Genomic DNA, 26,739 nt, shown 5'->3' with positions numbered 1-26,739 from the left:
TAGATGTGACTGCACATCCACATCCACTAGGAGCAAGGAACCGTTAAAGGGGGAGCGATGCAAAAGAAAAAAACATTACCTTACGCTTGCAGTTTGTGCCAAAAGGATGGTGTTCAAGCTTTGTATAGGGCTGGGTCGATTATGACCACAATGTAAATCGTGATTAATTGAACATGTAACCTCGATTTCGATTATAGAGCGATGATTTGGGGGTGTGGCTTAGCACTGGGTGTTATAGGACACCAATGGTTTAATCATAATTTGTGTTCTGCACTTAAATTTTTAATTTTTTTTTAAGAGGGGTGGTAACCAGTTGGGGGTGTGTACCTGCACAGTCTGAAAATGGCAGCACTGATTGGATAGAGTGAGTCTGTGCAGGTACACCCCCTCCCCAACTGGTTACCTATTTTAATAGTTTGTACATTTTTGGGAGCAGTGTTATCAGTTCTGTTTATTTTTTATGACTAGAATTTTGAATGTTTTTTTTTTTCTTGAAAAGATTTTTTAAAAAAATCTTTACTGCATTTTTTGGCCCATTTGGGGGACTTTATCATTTGATTCTCTAATTGCTTATACCATAGACTGCAATAGTATACTTTTGCAGTCTTTGGGATTTTTAGGGTGCTGTCACACCTTGTGGCGGTGCTGCGTACTTGATGTGGCAAAAAACACATCTAAAAACAGTGCAGTGTTTGCAATAACATACAGTGGATATAAAAAGTCTACACACCCCTGTTAAAATGTCAGGTTTCTGTGATTTAAAAAAAAAGAGACAAAGATAAATCATTTCAGAACTTTTTTCACCTTTTAATGTGACCTATAAACTGTACAACTCAATTGAAAAACAAACTGAGGGAAGAAAAAATCTAAAAATAAAATAATATGGTTGCATAAGTGTGCACACCCTTAAACTAATACTTTGTTGAAGCACCTTTTGATTTTATTACAGCACTCAGTCTTTTTGGGTATGTGTCTGTCAGCATGGCACATTTTGACTTGGCAAGATTTGCCCACTCTTCTTTGCAAAAACACTCCAAATCTGTCAGATTGTGAGGGCATCTCCTGTGCACTGCCCTCTTCAGATCACCCCACAGATTTTCAATCGGATTCAGGTCTGGACTCTGGCTGGGCCATTCCAAAACTTGAATCTTCTTCTGGTGAAGCCATTCCTTTGTTGATTTGGATGTATGCTTTGGGTCGTTGTCATGCTGAATTATGAAGTTCATCTTCATGTTCAGCTTTCTAGCAGAAGCCTGAAGGTTTTGTGCCAATATTGACTGGTATTTGGAACTTCTCATAATTCCATCTAGCTTTACTAGGGCCCCAGTTCCAGCTGAAGAAAAACAGCCCCAAAGCATGATGATGCCACCACCATGCTTCACTGTAGGTATGGTGTTCTTTTGGTAATGTGCAGTGTTGTTTTTGTGCCAAACATATCTTTTGGAATTATGGCCAAAAAGTTCAACCTTGGTTTCATCAGACCATAACACCTTTTCCCACATGCTTTTGGGAGATTTCAGATGTGTTTTTGCAAAATGTAGTCTGGCTTGGATGTTTTTCTTCGTAAGAAAAGGCTTTTGTCTTGCCACTCTACCCCATAGCCCAGACATATGAAGAATACGGGAGATTGTTGTCACATGTACCACACAGCCAGTACTTGCCAGATATTTCTGCAGCTCCTTTAAAGGGAGTCTGTCACCACATTTGAGCATATTAGACTGATCAAATAGCATTATATGTGCCACCCAGAACTTAAAAACGGTACCTTTGTTGTATCTAATGGAGTTTTCTTTCAGCCAAAAATGAACTTTTAAGATTCTGTAAATGCGCCCTCTCAAGTGCCCAGGGTGGCGTCTCAATTGTCCGAGCCCCAGGCAGCACCTCCTCAACGGCTCATAACCCCGCCCTCCGTGTGCCTCTGCCCGCCCATTTACTCTCCTCCTCTCTCCTTTTCCACTGCGGCTGTGCGGTCAAATTTGTAGCGCACTGGAAAAGGAGAGAGGAGGAGAGTAAACGGGCGGGCAGAGGCACACGGAGGGCGGAGTTATGAGCCGTTGAGGAGGTGCTGCCTGGGGCTCGGACGATTGAGACGCCGCCCTGGGCACTTGAGAGAGCGCATTTACAGAATCTTAAAAGTTTATTTTTGGCTGAAAGAAAACTCCATTAGATACAACAAAGGTACCGTTTTTAAGTTCTGGGTGGCACATATAACGCTATTTGATCAGTCTAATATGCTCAAATGTGGTGACAGACTCCCTTTAATGTTGCTGTAGGCCTCTTGGTAGCCTCCCAGACTAGTTTTTTGTCTCCTCTTTTCATCAATTTTGGAGGGACGTCCAGTTCTTGGTAATGTCACTGTTGTGCCATATTTTCTCCACTTGATGATGACTGTCTTCACTGTGTTCCATGGTATATCTAATACCTTGGAAATTATTTTGTACCCTTCTCCTGACTGATACCTTTTAACAATGAGATCCCTCTGATGCTTTGGAAGCGCTCTGTGGACCATGGCTTTTGCTGTGGGATGCGACTAAGAAAATTTCAAGAAAGACCAACTAGAGCAGCTGAACTTTATTTGGGGTTAATCAGAGGCACTTTAAATGATGGCAGGTGTATGCTGACTCCTATTTAACATGATTTTGAATGTGATGCTTAATTCTGAACACAGCTTCATCCCCACTTATAAGAGGGTGTGCACACTTATGCAACCCCATTATTTTAGTTTTTTTTGTTTTCTTCCCTCCACCTAAAACATTTCAGTTTGTTTTTCAATTGAGTGGTACAGTTTGTAGGTCACATTAAGGCCTCTTTCACACTACCGTTTTTTTCTTCCGTTTTGCGGTCCGTTTTTTGCGGTCCGTATACGGTCCGTATACGGAACCATTCATTTCAATGGGTCCGCAAAAAAACGGAATGTGTTCCGTATGCATTCCGTTTTCGTATTTCCGTTTTTCCGTTCCGTGGAAAGATAGAACATGTCCTATGTTTGTCCGCAAATCACGGTCCGTGGCTCCATTCAAGTCAATGGGTCCGCAAAAAAAACGGATTACATACGGAAATGCATCCGTATGTCTTCCGTTTCTGTTCCGTTTCCGTTCCGTTTCCGTTCCGTTTTTTTCTGAACCATCTATTGAAAATGTTATGGCCAGCCCAATTTTTCCAATGTAATTACTGTATACTGTATATGCCATACGGAAAAACGGAACGGAACAACGGAAACGGAAACACAACGGAACCAAAAAAACGGAACAACGGATCCGTTAAAAACGGAACGCAAAACACTGAAATGGACATACTGTAGTGTGAAAGAGGCCTAAAGGTGGAAAAAGTTCTGAAATGATTTATCTTTGTCTCATTTTTTTACATCACAGAAACCTGACATTTTAACAGGGGTTTGTAGACTTCTTATATCCACTGTATCTGCATTCATGTCGAAATGCATGATTTGCTAATGTGTTACTGATTAGATGCAGGTCCTGGCACACAGGGGAGCGAGCACTGTATGAGGGAGGAGAGCGTACTTACCTTGTGATCCTCCCAGCAGCTGCAATCTTGTTCTCTCTCAAAGCCACTGGACCACCGATTACCTCTTGTTACATTCTAATTATAAGACCACTAGTTTTCGTTGGAGGGGCTCATGAAGTATTTACATATTGACAATATTTGGGGTGTTTGAGAACAAAAGAGGTACAGAAGTGGGCAGGGTATAATGTCATTTAGGTGATACACTATTGGAATGGGTGGCAGAAGAGTGAGAATACTAGACACTTCGTCTAGACCTGTCAATCAATGGGCTGGGGGGAGCGCCCAAAGAAGATGGACAATAGAATAGAGGTGCTCCAAAGCTTCCATAGGGTTGATCTTCCAACAGAGAGTGTTAGCAAAACTACCCCAGTATGTCTTAAGATGGTAGTCTCACACTACTGAGCATGCTAGGTACCAGTGAGAGGCAAAGAATAAGGTTACAAGCACACGACTGTATGTGTTTTGCGATCCACCCAAAAAAATGGATGACATCCGTGTGCCATCTGTTTTTTTTTTTGCGGATCCATTATAACAGTGCCTAAAATGGACAAGAATAGGACATGTTCTATTTTTTTTTTTTTGCGGGGCTACGGAATGGACATTCTGATGTGGACAGCACACTGTCACTAAAACTTGCTACCTAGAACTAACATTATTAAAATTATCAGCTGTGTCTGCAATACTGCTAATAATGGCCTTGGTTTAGCAGTGGGGCTAGCTGGGGGGCTTCACTTAATGCTGCCTATCTTACTCCTCTGTTTCCACACGGAGTCCACCGTGCTGTGTTAGGTACACACTGTTAGTATCACAGTGCGCTTCCCTTGGATAAGTGAGTACCCTCCTAGCTCATTGTTGCTGCATGACCCTTGCTTTTGCAGTGCACTAGCTGGCTAAAGACATACAGTACAGACCAAAAGTTTGGACACACCTTCTCATTCAAAGAGTTTTCTTTATTTTCATGACTATGAAGGCATCAAAACTATGAATTAACACATGTGGAATTATATACATAACAAACAAGTGTGAAACAACTGAAAATATGTCATATTCTAGGTTCTTCAAAGTAGCCACCTTTTGCTTTGATTACTGCTTTGCAAACTCTTGGCATTCTCTTGATGAGCTTCAAGAGGTAGTCACCTGAAATGGTCTTCCAACAGTCTTGAAGGAGTTCCCAGAGATGCTTAGCACTTGTTGGCCCTTTTGCCTTCACTCTGCGGTCCAGCTCACCCCAAACCATCTCGATTGGGTTCAGGTCCGGTGACTGTGGAGGCCAGGTCATCTGGCGTAGCACCCCATCACTCTCCTTCATGGTCAAATAGCCCTTACTTTCAAAGTTTTCCCAATTTTTCGGCTGACTGACTGACCTTCATTTCTTAAAGTAATGATGGCCACTCGTTTTTATTTACTTAGCTGCTTTTTTCTTGCCATAATACCAATTCTAATAGTCTATTCAGTAGGACTATCAGCTGTGTATCCACCTGACTTCTCTTCAACGCAACTAATGGTCCCAACCCCATTTATAAGGCAAGAAATCCCACTTATTAAACCTGACAGGGCACACCTGTGAAGTGAAAACCATTTCAGGGGACTACCTCTTGAAGCTCATCAAGAGAATGCCAAGAGTGTGCAAAGCAGTAATCCAAGCAAAAGGTGGCTACTTTGAAGAACCTAGAATATGACATATTTTCAGTTGTTTGACACTTGTTTGTTATGTATATAATTCCACATGTGTTAATTCATAGTTTTGATGCCTTCATAGTCATGAAAATAAAGAAAACTCTTTGAATGAGAAGGTGTGTCCAAACTTTTGGTCTGTACTGTACATAAATCACACTCTGCCCCCTGACAGGTGTTTGGCGAAACATGTCGGGGGGCAGAGTGTGATTTATGTATGTCTTTTAGCAAGTTTTAGTGACAAGAAATAAATATTATATTTTAGATAGAAGGCAAAGTAACACGTGTAAACCCAGAGACAACCACTGGTCCTAGTGACCAATTGTAAATAATTATCCTACAAATAATCCACTCTGTTTTACAGTTCTATAGTCTTGTGTAATTAAAGCTTCATAATTATAGTCACATTATTATTTTTTTTATACAAAATACTTACAAATTCTCACAATTTTCAAGATTTGTGCTTGCTGTCAGTGAAAAGAAGTGTTTGCATCCAGTGGGTGAAAACCTCTCGTGGCTATGTCCTTTTCAGCCAAAATGTGTTCTACTGCTGTGTGTTAGCTGCCATAGAACCGATACAGGTTTTTCAGCCTCTGAATAGACACGAATATAGAAGAATTGTGTTGACGGAGATCACACAAAGAGGATTAGACCTCTTTCAAGTAATGTTCAGAAGATTTGGTTTTCTGTATGTACTGCTAAATCAAAAGGAGGCTCAGATCGTAGCACAGTGCAGAAGGGAATCCTTCCCCAATATCCCCCCCCCCCCTGTACTGACTATTAGCAATCTCCCCAACATGATTTGAAAGCGGCCTAAGAAAGATCCATAAGATTTTATTATTGTGTAACAGTAGTCACACATTTAGGGTACCTGGACACGGGGTAGATTTATGTGCAGAAAATATGCACAAAAAATGCATATAAATCTGCACTATTTATCTCGTTTTCGGTGCAGATTATGTCCACATTTTCTGCAGATCCCCCCCTCCCCCCCTCTCCCCTCCATTGAAAAGGGTGAAATCCGCACAAGAAAACGCAACAACAATTGACATGCTGCAGATTTCTAAATCCACACAGCGGGTCAATTTCCACATCCAAGAAATAAGCAAAGAGTTCATGAAATTTTCCTAATCTCGTACACTTTGCTGGTACAGTATTACTCTGCGTTTTTTTTTTTAGCACAAAAATCTGCGTGAAAAAACTGCACCTGTAATTCTCATCATCTGCAGTTACCCTAAAGTTTTGTCTGACATAAATAACAGATGAATAACCGAAAAGAACTGACATAAAAAAAACGCACGTTCGTCCAGTCTGGTGGAGACCAGAAACCTTTGTCCAGTCTGGTGGAGACCAGAAACAAGTTTAAGAAGGTGTGGTTTTTTTTTCCATATAGGTCAGACATCCCTTTTAATGCAATATCGTATGTCTATTACTGATATTTACTGATTACTGATGTTTTTTTTTTTCTTCTTACTTAGGGTATTATGTTGGTATATGATATCACCAATGAAAAATCTTTTGACAACATAAAAAACTGGATACGAAATATTGAAGAGGTATGTATGTTAGTACTCATTAGACACATAGGATGAGATCTTCTCATCCCAAGATACTGTTGGATATTGGGGACATTATTAGTATATACTGAGCCAAATAAACTGTGTCTTTCCCCTCTCCATTGTAGACTGTAAGCTCTTGTGGGCAGGGTCGTCTCCCCCTCTTTACCAGTTTGTATGAGTGTTTTATATTATGTATGTATATCCCCTCTTAGATGTACAGTACCATGCAATTAATGACTCTATCAAATAATAATAGTATAGTGATGTTTTCATTACAGATGGACCGCACGTTATTCATTGTTAAATATCGAAACGTGTGCACTAGCAGAAAAGTGTGAGTTAGTGGCCAAGCCTATTTGGAGATGGTGACTTATGCATGGTCTTAAAGCAACCCTCCAATTCATGCAAAAAATTCACATTAACTAGAAAGAATGAAAAGAACGCTGATATGCTGTCCCCCTTTTCATGTTTTTTGGTGCAGATAAACAAATTCTTGGGCTCCACTTCTGCCATCCAAGATGGCTGCACCACTTCTCAGACTTTCTGCTCCACACTGTGCGTGGATAGCTCAAGGCACCTCCTACATGTCCAGCTCTAGGATAGGCCGGCAGTGCTGGCCAATCCAGTGACAGCAGAAGTGTCATAGACAAGTGATGTGGCCATCTTGGATGCCATAAGAGAAGCAATAGAATTGGTGGATCTGCAGCTGACAAGATGAAAAGGGAGGCGCCATGTAAGAGTACAGTTCGTTCCTGTTTCTTTTTTTCTAGCATTGGAAGGTTTCTTTAAAGTTTAAAATTCAGGTTTGACTGTAATAACCCAAAATATCTCATTCTCTAAACACCAGATAACAAGAGGTTTGGAAGCTAAGGTCTTGGGTGCTGTTTTGACACTTTTATGGTACATCCACACAGGACAAAAAACGCAGCAGAAAAATCTGGGCAGCAGCAAAAACTATCAATTACATGAGGTTTTTCGCTTGGGAATGATTGTAGATTTCACCCTCTCCATTGCAGAGGTTGAAATCTGCGGTGGACATGCTACAGATTTCAGATCTGCACCACAGGTCAGTTTACACAGCGTGTGGATGATATTTCTTAATCTCACTGTATAGTACAACACTGCAGACTCGCCACAAAAATATCCCGGTCAGCTAAACTGCACCGTTTACACCACATATGAACCCAAGGGATTGTCTGTGTAATACTAACAGGTACAACACAGTACAATATACAAGTATTGTAATGTACTTTACCAGTGATCAGAAAGTCTAGAAAAACTAGCCACTACACCGTGTATGGAGCTGTGCTCCACTATGAAACACATAGGGGGTCATAACCATCACTACACATTTAGCTTTAAAAGGGTTTTCCAGGATTTGAATACTGGATAGGTCATCAGTAGCTCCACGGTGGGGATCAGCTGTTTTGAGATGACAGCTGTGCTTGGTATTGCATTCACTTCTATGAGGCTGAGCTCCTCCTAGGCCACATGATCGATGAACGTGTCGTCACTTGGCCTAGGAAAAGCAGACAGAAGGCCGTGATCCTCACAGGAGCACTGCTGCCTTCTCAAACAGCTGACTAGCGGGGTTCCGAGTGTCCCAGGTTTCACGCATGGTTGCTAGGAGACGATCGGGATGGGCACCCGATCTTTATTATTTTCCCTTATAACAAGGTTATAAGGGAAAATAATAGCATTCTTAATACAGAATGCTAAGTAAATTAGGGATGGACGGGTTAAAAAATAAAAATAAATAATTAAACTCGCCTGATCCACTTGTTCGCGCTGCCCGACTTCTCTTGTTTCTTCTTCTTTGATGACTTGGGAGGAAAAGGACCTTTGGTGATGTCACTGCGCACATCACATGGTCCATCACCATGGTGATGGACCATGTGATGAGCACAGTGACGTCACCAAAGGTGTCCTTTTCCTCCCAGGTCATCAAAGAAGACAAGCCGGGCTGCGCGAACAAGTGGATGAGGTGAGTTTAATTTTTTTTATTTTATTTTTTTAACCCCTCCAGCCCTATTGTACCATGCATTCTGTATTAAGAATGCTATTATTTTCCCTTATAACCATGTTATAAGGGAACATAATAAAATCTACACAACACCTAACCCAAACCCGGACTTCTGTAAAGAAGTTCGGGTCTGGGTACCAAACATTCCGATTTTTGTCACGCAAGTGCAAAACGCATTAAAATCGCGCATTTTCCCGCAACGTACCCACATCCTATTCGGCCCTCACTCACATGACGTCCGTGTGAAAGAGGCCTTAATTCCTTGAGGGTGTAATTTTCCAAAATGGCGTAGTTTCTTGGAGACTTCCACTGTACTGGTATGTCAGGAGCGTTGCATTTCCAAAATGGTACCCAAACCCTTTCCAGCTAAATCTGCAAAAGACCTTTTTAAATTTCATAAAATCTCCATTTTCCGTTAATTCCTGTAAAATGGCTAAAGGGTTAGGCCTGGTTCACATCACTGTTTAGCTTTCCGTTATTCTGATCCGTCAGAAGAACAGAAAAAAAAAACAATCCTTTTATATTGAGCATCATTTAGCATCAGTTTGCACTTAAATAACGGATTCGTCTTTTTTGAGCATTTTTAGATTTGGTTATTTTTGACAGGAGAAAAGGTACTGCATGCAGAACCTTTTCTCAGCCCAAAAATAACTGATCTCTGATGGAACTGACACAAACTCATCATAACTGATACTCAGAATAACGGATCCCTTTTTTTTCCTGTTCTTATGGAAAGCTAAACAGTTATGTGAACCCAGCCCTACCAAACTTCCTAAATGTCTATTAAATAGGGGATGAGCTGTGCCTAGGCCACGTGACCGATGGCTGTGACGACACTGGACTATGTTAAACAGCAAAAAGGCCACACGGCGCAGTGGCATCAGGGCCTTCTCAAACAGCTGACCTTCTAATGTCTAAAAAAAAATAAAAGGATGTTTAGCAAATACATAAAGTAGACATATGGAAAATGTTAGTTATTAACTAATTTATGTGGTGTAACTACCGTATTTTTCGCCCCATAAGACGCACTCCCCCCCCCCCCCAAAAGTGGGGGAAAGGTGCCCCTGCGTCTTATGGGGCGAATGCTGGCAATGTACATCGCAGTCTGCGATGTATTAGTGAGGAGGGTCTGTAGTAGGCGGGGAGAGCGGCAGGCAGTGCGCGCACTGTACTCTGGCCCGCCTCTCAGTATGTACTGTATTATACCTAGTGTTAATCATCAGATCTAAACTGCGCTCCCCCTGCTCCCCATCTGTACCATACTTACCGGTACATGTCACACTCCGTCTCCTGTAGTAAGCGCTAGCAGGCCGGGCTGCAGGCGGCCGTAACTCACTGAGGTCACGTGCCTGCTCCGCCTACTTTATGAATGAAGCAGGCACGTGACCTCAGTGAGTTACGGCCGCCTGCAGCCCGGCCTGCCTGCTAGCGCTTACTACAGGAGACGGAGTGTGACATGTACCAGTAAGTATGGTACAGATGGGGAGCGCAGTTTAGATATTATGATTAATACTAGGTATAATACAGTACATACTGAGCGACGGGCCAGAGTACAGTGCCTGTACTGCCTGCAGCTCTCCCCGCCTACTACAGCCCCTCCTTAGGGATCTATGGATGGTATAATGATGGGGGAGGGGGTCTGTGGATAGCATTATGATGGGGGGGGGGAAATCTGTGGATGGCATTATGATGGTGGGGGATCTGTGGATGGCATTATGATGTTGGGGGGGATCTGTGGATGGCATTATGATGTTGGGGGGGGGGATCTGTGGATGGCATTATGATGTTGGGGGGGGGGGATCTGTGGATGGCATTATGATGGGGGGGGTCTGTGGATGGCATTATGATGGGGGGGGGGGTCTGTGGATGGCATTATGATGGGGGGGGATCTGTAGATGACACATATAGCAGTGTCATCCACAGATCCACTACCCCATAACAGTGCCATCCACAGATCCCCCCACCATCATAATGCCATCCACAGATCCCCCCCCCATCATAATGACATCCACAGACCCCCCCCATCATAATGCCATCCACAGCTCTCCCCCCATAAGTGTCATCCACAGATCCCACACATAACAGTGCCATCCACAAATCCGCCACCCCATAACAGTGCATCATCCACAGATCCCCCATAATAGTGTCATGCACAGACCGCCATTAGTTCAAACCCACCAAAAGCACATCTTTTTGGTTAAAAATATATATTTTTTTCTTTTCCTCCTCAAAAACCTAGGTGCGTCTTATAGGGCGAAAAATACGGTATATGTCTAAGGAGAAATTTAAAAATTCAGAATTTTTCCAAATAATTTTTTTTCTGTAAAAAGAAACCCAAAACAGATTTTAAAAAAATGGGTCAGCGTCCTGAAAGTGCACTCCTTTGGAGAATAGTGTTGGATTTATTTTCTATGTAACCGTTAATGTGTGGTCTTACAGCACGCCTCAGCTGATGTTGAAAAAATGATTCTTGGCAACAAATGTGACGTCAACGAGAAACGGCAAGTTTCTAAGGAGAAAGGGGAGAAGGTAGGAGCGTGTTGTATAAATCTAATACTTCCACTTGCAGGACATTAACTACTGTGCGGTTATACAATACTGTAGAGAAAAATATGGTTTCATTTATATTGTGAATCCTGTGTTGCAGAGCGATTGTCCCTTTATATAGTTATTCCCTTTAAATAAGTGTCCTGCAGCCTATTTCAGAAAAGTTCTGACACTCTGCCCATCTTCAGCTGCAAAGGAGAGCCGATCACAGCTGGAGGGACATGAGGGGTCATTTATTCTACTGTAAATATAGCTATATTTCAGGCGCAGAAGGCAGCACAACGGTTAGTTGTGCCACCATCTGCGACTTCTCCCCGCTCACGCCAGGTCTAAAATTGTGGGCGGGGAAGGGGATGGACCAGGAGGCCCATCTCATTCATCATTTTCTACGCCTGGTTTTAGCATAGAAAATGGTCTGAATGGCTTTCATTTAGAACTGGCTGAGGGGTTTAATTAGGATGGTCGTCTAAAATGCCGGTCTTAATAAATGACCCCCTTGGTGCTTGACTCTGGTAGGGATCTCAGTACCTGGTCCCCTCCCCATTAAAACTTCTGACATATCAGAAGTTACAGTTACTCTTTAAAAGATGGTGCAATAAATCAGATACATCATTATACTGTATATGAAAAATGATATATTTGCAAAATAATTAGAACAGTGTTGGTCATGAATCATTTATTGGTCTCTGTACTTTCAACAAACTTTGCATAAATTGGTAGTACACGTGAATATAAGAAACTTTATAATATATCTGAGCAGATAGAAATGCCATTTTCTCTTTCTAGAAGCATTCTTCCTCTCCATAGACGTCTACAAGCAGCATGTAATCTCATCCTTCAGTGAGCTGCCAGTTCACATAGGGAATAGAGACCCAGAGGGCAACCTGGGTGGTACACACAACATCAATTAGATTAGGGCCCATTTCTTCACACTTGATGTCATATTGGTTAGAAAACATAATTGTAGTGACACTAGAAATCCTAAATAGTTAATATAAACCTGGATGGCAGTCATAGCATTCTGTTAACTAATATCTATATAGTTTCCGTTGGGGGCATCATTAGTGTTATCTAACTGGTTAACCATATGTTTTTGTTTTGTTTTTTTTAGTTGGCCCTTGAGTATGGAATCAAATTCATGGAGACAAGTGCAAAGGCAAATATCAATGTGGAAAATGTAAGTATATACCGTATGCTTTCCTTCACCTGTAGTGTGATTTATTTATTTTTTCCCTTCATTTTGCAGAAAGGAAGAAGGAAGGAAGTTGCATGTAAATGACTTCAGTCTTTGTTACATTTAGATCACCCTACGCACAAGCCTATAAAGGAAAAGCATGCTACAATGAATGGCTCAGCCAGCGCTGAGTGCATGACAACACTACTTTCATGGTTTTTAGGCTAGTGCTTCATACAAACATGCAAGCAAAGACTCATTTTGTATTGTAAATTGAATGTTGGAAGGCGGTTATATTGTTTGAAAACTAGGTTAGAAGCCTGGTTATGGTGCTGCTGGTACGCATTAGGCCTTGGAGTGGTATGTTTTCTCTATGGCCTTATGCACCTGTATTTCTCTCCAGTGGACTATCCGTTTTTAAAGAGGATCTGTCACCTTTCCTGACACGTCTTTTTAGTAAAGAATTGTATGCCACAGAAAATCACAATGCTGTAGCATCTTTTCTTATGACTCTATGTTGTGACGTTCCTCTATTACTCATACTAGAAGTTTTTGAATACATTTTGCCAACTGGGTGTCTCTGCATTTGGGAAGGTGTCTCTGCATATTTTCACTGTATAGTGTGTAGCAGCACTGACAGGCCATATAGCTTGTTTTTTGCAGACTAGCTGTAGTTTGTATTGGTACCATGAAAATGGAATGCATGTGGATGATGTTTCCTCATTGTCATCAGCAGCACCTATGCCTATGGAGCAGGATATAGTAAAGTAGCACACAAACAGTTAACCTCTGTAAAAACCCCACCCATCCACAGAACGGTGTGAAATTTTTATTCTGTCCTGCAGGGACAGTGTCACATTCGAGTGTGGGAGAAAAACAACATACCGAATAGGGATTGATCGATTATCGGTTTGGCCGATATTATCGGCCGATATTGAGGATTTTGAACATTATCGGTATCGGCATCTATTTTGCCGATATACCGATAACGTATTGGGAACACAGAACGCGCTGCTCTCAGCGCTCTGTGTTCCCTCCGCAGCACAGGGGAGAAGGAAGCAGTGTCTCCCTCCCCCTGTGCTGCTGCTGCCGCTGCCGCCAGTGAGAGGAGAGAACATAAGAGGAGGGGAGGGGCTGTGGCCAGCGCTCCACCAATGAAGATGAGCCTTTCATTAATTCATATACAGGAGGCGGGAGCTGGCTGCAGAATCACATAGCCGGCTCCCGACCTCTATGAACTGTAGCTGCGGTCCGCGGTAGTTAACCCCCCTTAGGTGCCGCGGATCGCAGCTACCGCTCATAGAGGTCGGGAGTCGGCTATGTGATTCTGCAGCCAGCTCCCGCCTCCTGTTTATGATTGAGAGACTTATCTTCATTGGTGGCGCAGTGCGCCCCCCCCCCCCCCAAGCCCCCCAGTATTAATCATTGGTGGCGCAGTGCGCCCCCCACCCCCATCCCAATCCCAATAGTAAAAACATTGGTGGCGCAGTGCGCCCCCCCACCCAGTATTACTCATTGGTGGCAGTGGCCACAGGATCCCCTCTCCCCTGCTCCTCCGATCGGAGCCCCAGCTGTGTAAGCCTGGGGCTCCGATCGGTTACCATGGCAGCCAGGACGCTACTGAAGCCCTGGCTGCCATGGTAAGCTCCATGCTGCTGTGTGCACTTGCACAGAGCAGCAGGGACAGTGTGGGCTCCTATTCACCCTGATAGAGATCTATCAGGGGGAATAGGACAAGGGTTCTTGTCCCTAAGGGGGCTAAAAGTTAGTAAAAAAAAACAACACAAAAATATTAAGTATAAATGAAAAAGATTTAAAAAAACAAAAATAAATACACTAACAATAAACAAAAAAAATACACATTAACAATAAACATTAATTTTCAGCAGATTTGTGTAGGAATTTTTTTTTTTTTCTCAAAAATGAAAATTCCCAGAATATCGGTATAAATTATCGGCTATCGGCCTGAAAGTTCACAAATTATCGGTATCGGCCCTAAAAAATCAATATCGGTCGATCCCTAATACCGAACATAGGAGGGAAAGGGTGAGGAATAAGGCCTGGAAACTAGGGAAATGAGATGGACATCTCCTAGTAAAACCCTAATCTAAGTACTGACTAACTACCAGTATGAACAGACCCCAGAGGTAGGTGAGTTCATACACAGGAATACCTAGTGTCCTAACTCACCCTATAGGACCCTGGTACTAATGTCAGGACTGAGACAACATGTTCCTCCAAAAGGAAGGACAAACAGGAGTTTCCCTCAGGCCTTAATACAAATTACAGGGAAACGCAACACCCAAAATAACCCAAAAAAATTACAAAAGGGAAAGAAAACACTTAACTTCAAGTGGCTATGACCGCACCAGGAACTCAGCCGAGATCCACACACCAGCTATCCACAACTCCAACAGAAGCTATAAACCGCATAGCATAGTGGTAGAAACAACAACAATAAATAGAGAAGGTTAAATGACCATAATAGCCACACCTGGGGAAAGAAGGTGTGTCAAGCACCAGAAACAACACATATGTCATTTCCTCCAAACGGAAAACATGTCATAGCAAGCCACGTGTTGCTAGTCTCACCGATCTCCTGCCACCTGTCGCGGGAACGTCTGTTACAGACAGAAAACCTTTGCAGAATTCAAATTAAATCTTGTGCAGTGCACCCTAGCTCCTCAACTTCGGATTCTGACATACAAGCTCCTTTGTATGTTCAAGTTCAAACTCAGAGGAGAAATCTGAAGATTTTATTATTTTCAAAACGGCTGTTAATAAAATTCTTCGAGAAAGGAACAAAACACAAGAACGGATCTTCGCACATGCTTCGAATCTGTCGGCTGGAGAAAAAGGTATCCGAATCCTGAGGTGCTCTGCCTTCAGTAGGTCTTGCAGAGTGGCAGCTTGCCAGAATTCGCTGTATGCAGCCTAGACGGATAGGGCCATACACTGCCGGAGCCTATTGACTGTAACGGAAGTCGGCAGGGATTTGTTCAGTTTCTGGCATGAGCGCTGGGTTTCAGTTGAGCAATGGTGCAAAAAGTTAAATGACACCAACCAGTTGCAGAAAAAATCCATTTAATCTTTGACCAAGAATGAATTCTGATGCCAGAAGTTCAAATACTGCTGTGTGCTGTGGGTGCCAGATTGAATCTTTTACACGATATGGCAAACCTCGATCACCGATCGTTCGGTCCTTAGCTTCATTCAGCATGGTTATCATATCATAGAATTCGCCTCACTTCCTCTGTCAAGGTATATCGTCACTCCAGACAAAAATTCGCAGATTGCTTCCCTGTTGGACAAAATTCTTCTCAAAGGAGTTCTAGAGCCAATGCCCGTCCGCTTTCCAGTCCCCAACCCAGATGTAAACTGCTGAGTCCTTGCTGAAAACTCCTTCAGAATGGATACCCTGAGGGCACTTGCAGCTATTTTTCAAAGAGGCAAAATCATGACAAAATGAGACTTGAAAGACGCTTCTTTTTCTTGTACCTGTTCATCGAGATCATAGAAAATTTCTCTGAATTGCTCATCTTTACAGAGGACATGTTAGTCATCTTTACTATTCCTCCTATTTGGTCTTACCTTGACCCCTTTGGCGTTTACAAAGTCAGCTTGGCAGCTCCATAGTCTTGGTGGCTCTTCTTCGCTCCAAAGGGATTTATGTAAATCCCTATCTAGATATAGTCCTTTGCTCCCCCCAAACACATCCTGACAACAACCGACACCTTGACTTATTAGTGGGAAGCCCCTTGTCAGTGCCAGTGGGTTCAGGGATCCTGATCTCGAGAAGAGAAACGTCTCTCATGCGAGAACTCGCAGCCATAAGATTTGCTCTTTTTCTCTTTAAAAATGCATTGAAGGGAATGTATGTTAAAGTCCAATCAGACAAAGTGATCCTGTCTTGTACATAAACAAAGGGGCACCAAGAGTTCCCAGAAGTCGCAGCAGGAATGTTCCCTGATTATGAAGCGGGTGTATATCAAAGTAGCAGGAATATCGTCTGTTCATATAAGATGAGTACCAGGAGAATGGGAACTAAATTCCAAGATATTTCAGAACCTTGTCAGCAGATGGAGCCCATAGATCTAATGGCAACCAGACTGAATTCCGAACTTCCACAGTTTTACTCACTGTTCAAGACAGATCATTGGAAAGCCCTGAATGCCTTTCTCTAACAGCCCGGACCCGCAGGAGTGCCAATCCAGGCTGTTTAACCCCTTACATGCTGCCAAGAATGGTGCTCGCCGCATGTAAGCGGTGACAGAGGGAGCGGACTCCCTCTGTCTCCCATCAGCACCCCGCAAATGCATTTGTGGGTTGCCAATGTGTGTATAGGCTATGACCTGGTGTAAGCCCCAAACTTGACTTGGGTGTTCCCCAGCAGGCTGCACCTCTCTGGCGCAGCCTGCGGGTCAATGTCAAAATAGCACTGACTTTAAAATGCAATGCATTATAGGGATAGTACATTGTATTTTATAAGCAATCTAAAATTTTCCTGTTATACGCTTTTCAATAAAAGAACAATAGAGGTTTACTCTCAAAGGTCTTCTGAGTTCAGATCATCTGACAGACTATTTGTCTAGTACTTTGGCCCTAAGACCGTCTTGACCTTTCCTTTCTGGTCAATTGATTATGTGCTTCTTTACTGCGTTCCGTACCATAGGCATAGATGGAATAATACCCTAGGTGCTGCTTCAGACTTGAGGAAAAGGAGATTTCGGGCAAGGAAATTTCACTCTTTTCAAGGATGTTTTTTATTTTTTTGCAGACAAAATAAGAGAAATGACTGCATGAGGCCTGTACAAGAGTGCTGCTTCTCATCTGGGACATTATTGTCTTCCACTAGGGGGCACAAGTGAACAAAAATTTATGGCACCATAATACTACTTTTAGGCCTAATGCACACAAGCAGTATTAAAGTGGTTGTCTGCTTTTTTCTACTGATAACCTATCTTCAGGATTGGTCATAAATATCAGTTTTTCACTCCATTTTGATTGGTTTGCTTAAGTTTTTGTCATCAATTTTCATCTCCTAACAACCATCAGTGAAAAATGAACTGCCCCTGAGTGCTTGGTGTGACTATACACTTGTATATACTTAATTAAATGCTGCCCACATTGATTTAACCCATTATTCTAAAATACAAACATACTGTCTCTCGCTCCCCATTTTGGCTTGGAATCGCACTTTTTGTGTAATAATTAGTCATTACAATATAAAATTTAAGATAAACTAATAGCAGACACTGCCAGTATACAAGACGTGTTTCATCACCGAATCGGCATCCTCAGTGGTCCCTGCACAATATCTGACACTAATTGCTGGCTGTTGTCTCCACCTCTTGCATATTCAAGTCCCCTTAGGGAAATCAAAAAATTTGAAAAAAGAAGTAAAGCCCCAAAATGAATAAGACACCCCATTCAGACCTCAGATTAGACCACCAATTTGAACGACCCCCATTCAGACCTCCAATGTGAATGACTCTCAGTTTAGATCCCCATGCTCAGAGCAGACAAAAAAATCTACTTACCTCTCCTGCTCCGTACAACGCCGTCGCCCCTGAGATCCAATGCTCTTCCTGGTCTTCCTTCTGCGATGTGCTGTGATCCGACGTCGCACAGCGTGAGATCAGAGCGCAGGTCACAGCACAGTGTGAGGAATCTGCAGGAGAAGAACAGGAAGCAGTTAGTACAGAGCCTGTACAGGGAGCGCTGCATTCACCGCTCCCTGGTCTTCCTGTACTAATGAGCATTTCCATAATGAAAAATACGGTATATATTTATGCATGTTAGCAATGTAGAAAAATAAGCACCTTATACAATACGTAAGAATATTATGAAAATATAGATATAAATCTTTTGATCAATAAATATGGTAAAGTAATAAGTTATTATAATGATTACAAATTAGTAGCAGCCTATTTAAAAAAACAAACATGTGTAAAGGCTATGAACACATTAGGTGGGACAATTTTTTAAATGATTGCCTTTTACTCATTTAGTTCTAAAAAATATTTTTTTCAATTTAGTCTGTCTACAGGGTACCTTGCTTTCAGTTTCACACCGAACCAGTCAGGGGTAGATGTATAGCCCTTATCTCTAAACTTCTGACATCTCATAAACACTCATTATAGCTAAATTTTTAGCAAACTGAATGTTTATGAGCTGCCAGGAGTTTAGCGATAAGGGCTCTTTATATAGCCAGGTGAGCAGCCCATAAAAAAGTAATAATTATTATAAGAAAAAGGGACATATTGTTACATCTATATGTATTGATTTATCATGATCATAAGAATAAGTAATATACACCTCCATATGCATTATGCTGTACAAACTGCTACGCCACTATATAGATGGAGCTTCAATGGCCACTGAGAATGGCAATAATATTCTGATTAATTGGTTTTCCATAAAATTGAGATCTTATTTAGGACAATGGCTGCAAATCTGGCTACAGAGTAATAAGCTGGTGTTGTATAATTATACAGAAAAAGGGATAAAACTTAGTTAGCCTCTGGGTCTTTCTGTAATAAAAGTTAGTGGTCGTGCATATTTTACCACACTGTCATTTCTTTTGTAGGCATTTTTGACTTTGGCGCGGGATATCAAAGCAAAAATGGACAAGAAAATGGTAAGATAAAGGGGGAGATTTATCATCCCCCCCCAGCAAGTTTTCAACTCTGTTTGTTTGTGACTTTTTAACATCACTTGTGCAAAATGTTTTTCATAAGTGCCGTTTCTCCATCGCACTTGCCACTTTCCAGAAAAGGGGATGTGGTGGGGATGGGGCTAGAGGCCCCAGCATATTTGTCTTCGCTGGTCTATGATAAATTTCCCCCAAAGTGTTTATTGGACCTCGATGGGTGTTGCCATTTGGAAGCAGTCATAAATGTGCAGGAACGTATATACCTATATATTGATGCTTTACTTGTTTACATATACTATATTGTTGCCTACTGACAATTGGTAGGTATTCTCATCTAAGAACAAGGCCCCACTACTTTATCCCATCTGGATGCAGCAGCTAGAGCTGGTCTGGATTACAGAAACATGCAGACTGTGCTACATTGTCTCCATAGCTTTCATAGCTTTCCACCACCTCTGTTTTCTAACACTGAGCCAGTTACTTACCCACATACAGAAATTTTCTTCCAGTCCAAGCATTCTCATTTTATATACTAACCTTTTATGTGGTACAGTATCAAATGCTTTGGAGAAGTTAAGATATATGACATCCATTGACTCATCCCAGTCCAGTCTAGAATGTACCTCCTCATAGAAACTGATTAGATTAATTTAACAACCCTCATAAATAGTGTTGAGCGAAGTTTTCCGCGTACAGGTTCGGGTTATTTAAGAATCCTGTTATGGATTCTGCTACCACACACCATAACGGAATTCTATGATGGCATGCACCACTGAAGCCTATGAGAGGCATTATGTATTGCTTTTCGTCATAATAGAAGTCTATGGCCAGCATAGTTTTAGAGTAAAGCAGGGGTGATGTCAGAGGATGAAGTGTCTAGCTGGGTGTCGTCAGCATAGAGATGGTACTGAAAGCCACATCTACTGATCTCTGTCCGATGATGGCTGTGTAGAGAGAGAAGAGTAGAGGACCTAGTACTGAAGTCGGTGATCCTGTGTTTGTTACACGGCTCTTTAGGCAGGGTGTGTGCTTGACTCAGGCAGCGCTACAGCTGACTTGTGTACTTAGGGTTTGTGATCATCATTACACCTTGGCTGTTTGGGCTGATGGAGATGGCTGAGTGAGCGTCCACAATATTGTGGCACCTGGTGGATGCTTTACCCCAAGGGGGCTTGATTCACTTGTCAGCTATCCCACATCGCCCAGCCAGGTTGATCTACACCTGACAAACCTGTGCCTGGTTTAACCCCTTGAGCCGTGTGCAATTTCCTGATCAGCTTATATTAGCACTGCAGTGCTAGCTGTATAGGATTCTAGTCCGGACTCTATTATAGTGGTGTGGATTTAATCCCTCTCCTACACCACCATTGGAGTCTGGAAGCCTGATTGTCACAGACGTGATATTCAGTTTTCCCTATTTATATTTAATAAATCTTTTATTATTTTTCTCCTCATACGTCTACTCAGGCAGATAATTTTGACCTAGTACTGAACCCTGAGGAACGCCAACATCAAGAGGTAGAGGAGAAGTAGAGCCAGCGGCCAGAGAGATAGGAAGAGAACAAGGAGAGAGCAGTGCCCTTAAGGCCAGTTGAGTGGACCATGGTGCGGTCTACGGTATCAAATGCCACAGAGAGATCCAGAAGAAATTGTAGAGCATTATAGCCATTCCTTTTTGTTGTCAGAAGATTGTTAGACACTTTAGTAAGGACAGTTTCTGTAGAGTGGAGTGTGCGAAAAGCAGATTGTAAGGGGTCAAGAAGAGAGTTTGCAGAAAGAAAGCTTATTAAGCGAGAGTAGACCAGACGTTTAAGGAGTTTAGAAATGAAGGGGAGGTTAGAAACTGTTTTGTTTTTTATTTATATTTTTTTTGTAGAGGACGGAAAGATACCAGAAGAGACAGAGAGGTTAAATATTGTAGTGAGGTGAGTGATGATAGCTGGGGAGAGGAACTGAATAAGGTGAGAGAGGATAGGATCACTGCTGCAGGTCAAGAAGAAGAGAGAATACTGGAGACTTCTTCATCTGTTATAGGGTCAAAAGAGGAGAGAGAACATATGGGAGGGAGGAGGATTTTAATTGGTTGGGGACTGGGAGATTATTTCCTTCCGAATATTGCCAATCTTATTTCTGAAGTAAGTGGCCATGTCCTCAGTGAGGTCAGTGACTGGTTCTGGAACTTAGAAGGGAATGAAAAGTGTCTGAATCGTTTTGGTTTATTTGAGAGTGAGGAGATGAGAGAGGTGAAGTACTTTTTGTTTGGTAATGTTGAGGGCCAAATTGTAAGTTTTTTAAGCTTAAATTTAAAATGGAGGAAGTCTGCTGATATTCGCGATTTTCTCCATAAGCATTCTGCACATCTGGAGCTCCGCTGGAGAAAACTTTGTTTTAGGTGTGTGCCAGGGTTGCTGTGTTCTGTGTCGGGACGTTCAGATATTGGAGCTGCTTCATCCAGGGTGGTTTTGAAGGTAGGGTTGTAATGATTGTCAGCCAGGTCTGGACAGGAGAGGGAAGGGATTGGGATGAGGGCTAACTCTAGGATGTCAATATGTTGCTGGCAGTTTAATGGTGTGTAGGTTTTTATAAGTGTGAAAAGTAGTTTTGTCATGGGAAGAGTGAAAGGGTCCTAATAGTAAATGAAAGAAGATTGTGGTTTGTAAGTGGGAAGGAAGGGTTAGTAAACTTTGAGACTGGGCAATGACGGAAGAATACTAAATCAAGTGTATTCCCCTGTCCGTGCGTGACAGAGGAAGTAAGTTGTGATAGGCCAAGAGAAGAGGTTATAGAAAGAAAGTGAGAGGCTGATGGGGAGATAGGATCATCAATGGGGATATTAAAATCACCCATAATAATAGTTGGTGATTCAGAAGATGGCAAGTGAGGAAGCCAAGCGGCAAAGTGATCCAGAAATTGGTGGGATGAGCCTGGGGGACAATAGACAACTGGAACTCGCAGGGAGAATGGCGGAAGAGTCTGATAGTATAGATTTCAAAAGAGTAGAATGTGAGAGAGGATACAGGGGGAATCGCCTGAAACGTGTACTGTGGAGAAAGTATGCCTGCTCCTCCACCATTCCTGTTATCAGGTCTGGGGTATGGGAGAAATTAAGTCCACCATAGGATAAGGAGGCAGGGAAAGCAGTGTCAGAAGGTTGAAGCCAGGTTTCTGTAAGGGCCAGCAAGTTCAGAGAGTGTTAGAGGAAGAAGTCATGGATTGTGGGGAGTTTGTTACAAACCGACAGTGCGTTCTAGAGTGCACAGTTAAAAGAGAATAGAGAATTGTGTACAGTGAATATTAATACGATTTTTGTGGTTTCTGTGTGTGTGTGGCAGATGAGAAGCTTAAGTTACCAATAGAGGAAGGGCCAGGGTTTGGTCCATGGTAGCAGAATCCATAACAAAAAATGTTGATAACCTGAATAAAAGTTCGCTCATCCTTAGTAATGTCTTTAGTTATTGACATGAACTTGGTTTCAGACTCCCAGTCTGTATCTATGTAGTTGACATCCCCCATAATATCAACCTCAGTATGTTTTTGCCGCCTCGTCTATTTCCCTTAGTAGTAGATTTTCTGTGTAATATTAGGCGGCTTATTTTATTGTTGGTTTTGCCTCTATTATTTCTAACCACATTGACTTTTGTGACACATTCATTAATCTCGCTTATATATTCACAGAGTGTGTGTTGTTTACAGGACTTTACAGTGTTGGGTCCTCTATTATTTAATTTATTAATGATATCGAGGACAGGATTAATGGCACCATTTCTATTTTTGCAGATGACACTAAGCTACAGTGCCTTGCAAAAGTATTCACCCCCTTGACTTTTTTCATATTTTGTTACATTACAGCCTTATCTTCAATGTTTTGTTAATCTGAATTTTATTTGATGGATCAGAAAACAATAGTCTAAGTTGGTGAAGTGAAATGAGAAAAATATATAAATAAAACTATTGTTTAGAAATAGAAAACAGAAAATTGGAAAATGTATGTATTCACCCCCTTGGTTAGGAAGCCCATAAAAAGCTCTGGTGCAACCAATTACCTTCAGAAGTCACATAATTAGTGAAATGATGTCCACCTGTATGCAATCTAAGGCCTCATGCACACGACCGTTGTGTGCATCCGTGTCCGTTGTTCCGTTTTCCGTGCTTTTCTGCGGACCCATTGACTTTTAATGGGTCCGTTGAAAACTCGGAAAATTCACCGTTGTTCATCCGCGTCCGTGATCCGTGTTTCCTGTCCGTCAAAAAAATATGACCTGTCCTATTTTTTTGACGGACAACGGTTCGCGGACCCATTCAAGTCAATGGGTCCGTGAAAAAACACGGATCCACACAAGATTGTCATCCGCGTCCGTGATCCGTGTCCGTAGGCTACTTTGACACAGACGGATCTCAGATAAAAGCTTTTTCAGAGCTGAGTTTTCACTTTGTGAAAACTCAGATCCGACAGTATATTCTAACACAGAGGCGTTCCCATAGTGATGGGGACGCTTCAAGTTAGAATATACTAAGAACTGTGTACATGACTGCCCCCTGCTGCCTGGCAGCACCCAATCTCTTACAGGGGGCTGTGATCCGCACAATTAACCCCTCAGGCGCCACACCTGAGGGGTTAATTGTGCGTATCATAGCCCCCTGTAAGAGATCAGGTGCTGCCAGGCAGGAGGGGGCAGACCCGCCTCCCTCCCCAGTTTTAAATTCATTGGTGGCCAGTGCGGCCCCCCTCCCTCCCCTGAATTACATTCATTGGTGGCCAGTGCGGCCCCCCCCCCCCCCCCCCATATACTATGGCCCCAGTTGTGCCCCCATCTTTATACACTGCTCAAAAAAATAAAGGGAACACAAGAATAACACATCCTAGATCTGAATTAATTAAATATTCTTCTGAAATACTTTGTTCTTTACATAGTTGAATGTGCTGACAACAAAATCACACAAAAATAAAAAAATGGAAATCAAATTTTTCAACCCATGGAGGTCTGGATTTGGAGTCACACTCAAAATTAAAGTGGAAAAACACACTACAGGCTGATCCAACTTTGATGTAATGTCCTTAAAACAAGTCAAAATGAGGCTCAGTAGTGTGTGTGGCCTCCACGTGCCTGTATGACCTCCCTACAACGCCTGTGCATGCTCCTGATAAGGTGGCGGACGGTCTCCTGAGGGATCGCCTCCCAGACCTGGACTAAAGCATCTGCCAACTCCTGGACAGTCTGTGGTGCAACGTGACGTTGGTGGATAGAGTGAGACATGATGTCCAAGATGTGCTCAATTGGATTCAGGTCTGGGGAATGGGCAGCCAGTCCATAGCATCAATGCCTTTCGTCTTGCAGGAACTGCTGACACACTCAAGCCACATGAGGTCTAGCATTGTCTTGCATTAGGAGGAACCCAGGGCCAACCGCACCAGCATATGGTCTCACAAGGGGTCTGAGGATCTCATCTCGGTACCTAATGGCAGTCAGGCTACCTCTGGCGAGCACATGGAGGGCTGTGCGGCCCTCCAAAGAAATGCCACCCCACACCATTACTGACCCAATGCCAAACCGGTCATGCTGGAGGATGCTGCAGGCAGCAGAACGTTCTCCACGGCGTCTCAAGACTCTGTCACGTCTGTCACATGTGCTCAGTGTGAACCTGCTTTCATCTGTGAAGAGCACAGGGCGCCAGTGGCGAATTTGCCAATCTTGGTGTTCTCTGGCAAATGCCAAACGTCCTGCACGGTGTTGGGCTGTAAGCACAACCCCCACCTGTGGACGTCGGGCCCTCATAACACCCTCATGGAGTCTGTTTCTGACCGTTTGAGCAGACACATGCACATTTGTGGCCTGCTGGAGGTCATTTTCCAGGGCTCTGGCAGTGCTCCTCCTGTTCCTCCTTGCAAAAAGGCGGAGGTAGCGGTCCTGCTGCTGGGCTGTTGCCCTCCTACGGCCTCCTCCACGTCTCCTGATGTACTGGCCTGTCTCCTGGTAGCGCCTCCATGCTCTGGACACTACGCTGACAGACACAGCAAACCTTCTTGCCACAGCTCGCATTGATGTGCCATCCTGGATAAGCTGCACTACCTGAGCCACTTGTGTGGGTTGTAGACTCCGTCTCATGCTACCACTAGAGTGAAAGCACCGCCAGCATTCAAAAGTGACCAAAACATCAGCCAGGAAGCATAGGAACTGAGAATTGGTCTGTAGTTACCACCTTCAGAACCACTCCTTTATTGGGGGTGTCTTGCTAATTGCCTATAATTTCCACCTGTTGTCTATCCCATTTGCACAACAGCATGTGAAATTGATTGTCACTCAGTGTTGCTTCCTAAGTGGACAGTTTGATTTCACAGAAGTGTGATTGACTTGGAGTTACATTGTGTTGTTTAAGTGTTCCCTTTATTTTTTTGAGCAGTGTATTATGGCCCCAGTTGTGCACTCATACATATACTATGGCCCCAGTTGTGCCCTCATACATATATTATGGCCCCAGTTGTGCCCCCATACATATATTATGGCCCCAGTTGTGCCCCCATACATATATTATGGCCCCAGTTGTGCCCCCATACATATATTACGGTCCCAGTTGTGCCCCCATACATATACGATGGCCCCAGTTGTGCCCCCATAGATATATTTTGGCCCCAGTTGGTGGCAGCGGAGAGTTCCGATCGGAGTCCCAGTTTAATCGCTGGGGCTCTGATCGGTAACCATGGCAACCAGGACGCTACTGCAGTCCTGGCTGCCATGGTTACTTAGCAATTTTAGAAGCATTATACTTACCTGCGCTGTCTGTGACCGGCCGGGCGCTCCTCCTACTGGTAAGTGACAGGTCTGTGCTATAGGCAATGCGCCGCACAGACCTTTCACTTACCAGTAGGAGGAGCGCCCGGCCGGCCACAGACAGCAAGGTAAGTATAATGCTTCTAAAATTGCTAAGTAACCATGGCAGCCAGGACTGCAGTAGCGTCCTGGTTGCCATGGTTACCGATCAGAGCCCCAGCGATTAAACTGGGACTCCGATCGGAACTCTCCGCTGCCACCAACTGGGGCCATAATATATCTATGGGGGCACAACTAAAGAGCTGCCTCATCCTCATCCTACTTGTCAGGGATTATGATCCAGAATCTCTGTAGGAATGGAGTTTAAGAGGAGACATGCCTTATAGAGAGGAGGTGGGGATGTGGCTAATGAGCAGCCACACTTGTATGTAGTCTCCATTACCACAGCCCCACATTACCGCAGTCTGTCCTCTCTGTACTTTGTCTCCTCATGAACTCCATTTCTACAGAGATTCAGATGTATTAATATAATCCATGACAAATGGGAGAGGAGGATGACACAGTTTGGTGTTGTGAAGTTACATGTGCTTCTGTGTACTAATAGCATGGCGGCCATTTTATTTCCCCTGATGATCGCTCCCTACACAGAGCAAACTGATGAAAGGTATTTGGGAATATATTTATAATAAAGTAATATTTAAGTATTTTCATTTTCTTAATTCCCGGAGAACCCCTTTAAGACAAAACACACTTTGGATCAGAACACCATTGCACTCAACCAAACTCTGTTTTCTAAGTCTGCTTGTAAACCAGTC

The 26,739-nt window shown here is 43.0% G+C and overlaps 1 protein-coding gene across 2 annotated transcripts in view; it reads left to right on the top strand.

The window, feature by feature from the left end:
- The window catches only part of RAB8A (RAB8A, member RAS oncogene family), a 43,854-nt gene that overhangs the window by 15,186 nt on the left and 1,929 nt on the right, over positions 1–26,739 (top strand). The window contains exons 4-10 of one of the 2 annotated variants that reach the window (XM_040417672.1): positions 6,678–6,755; positions 11,221–11,310; positions 12,440–12,505; positions 19,092–19,142; positions 20,804–20,808; positions 24,571–24,576; positions 26,434–26,677. In XM_040417672.1, coding sequence (XP_040273606.1) covers positions 6,678–6,755; positions 11,221–11,310; positions 12,440–12,505; positions 19,092–19,142; positions 20,804–20,808; positions 24,571–24,576; position 26,434 — 297 coding nt within the window. In that variant the 3' untranslated portion in view covers positions 26,435–26,677. Of the gene's footprint in view, positions 1–6,677; positions 6,756–11,220; positions 11,311–12,439; positions 12,506–19,091; positions 19,143–20,803; positions 20,809–24,570; positions 24,577–26,433; positions 26,678–26,739 lie in introns of those variants that run through there. The other variant, XM_040417671.1, reaches the window with a different exon arrangement.

Source organism: Bufo bufo, chromosome 2 (genome assembly GCF_905171765.1).
Source record: "Bufo bufo chromosome 2, aBufBuf1.1, whole genome shotgun sequence".
NCBI classification, from domain to species: Eukaryota; Metazoa; Chordata; class Amphibia; order Anura; family Bufonidae; genus Bufo; species Bufo bufo.
This window is presented reverse-complemented; position numbering and strand designations above follow the sequence as displayed.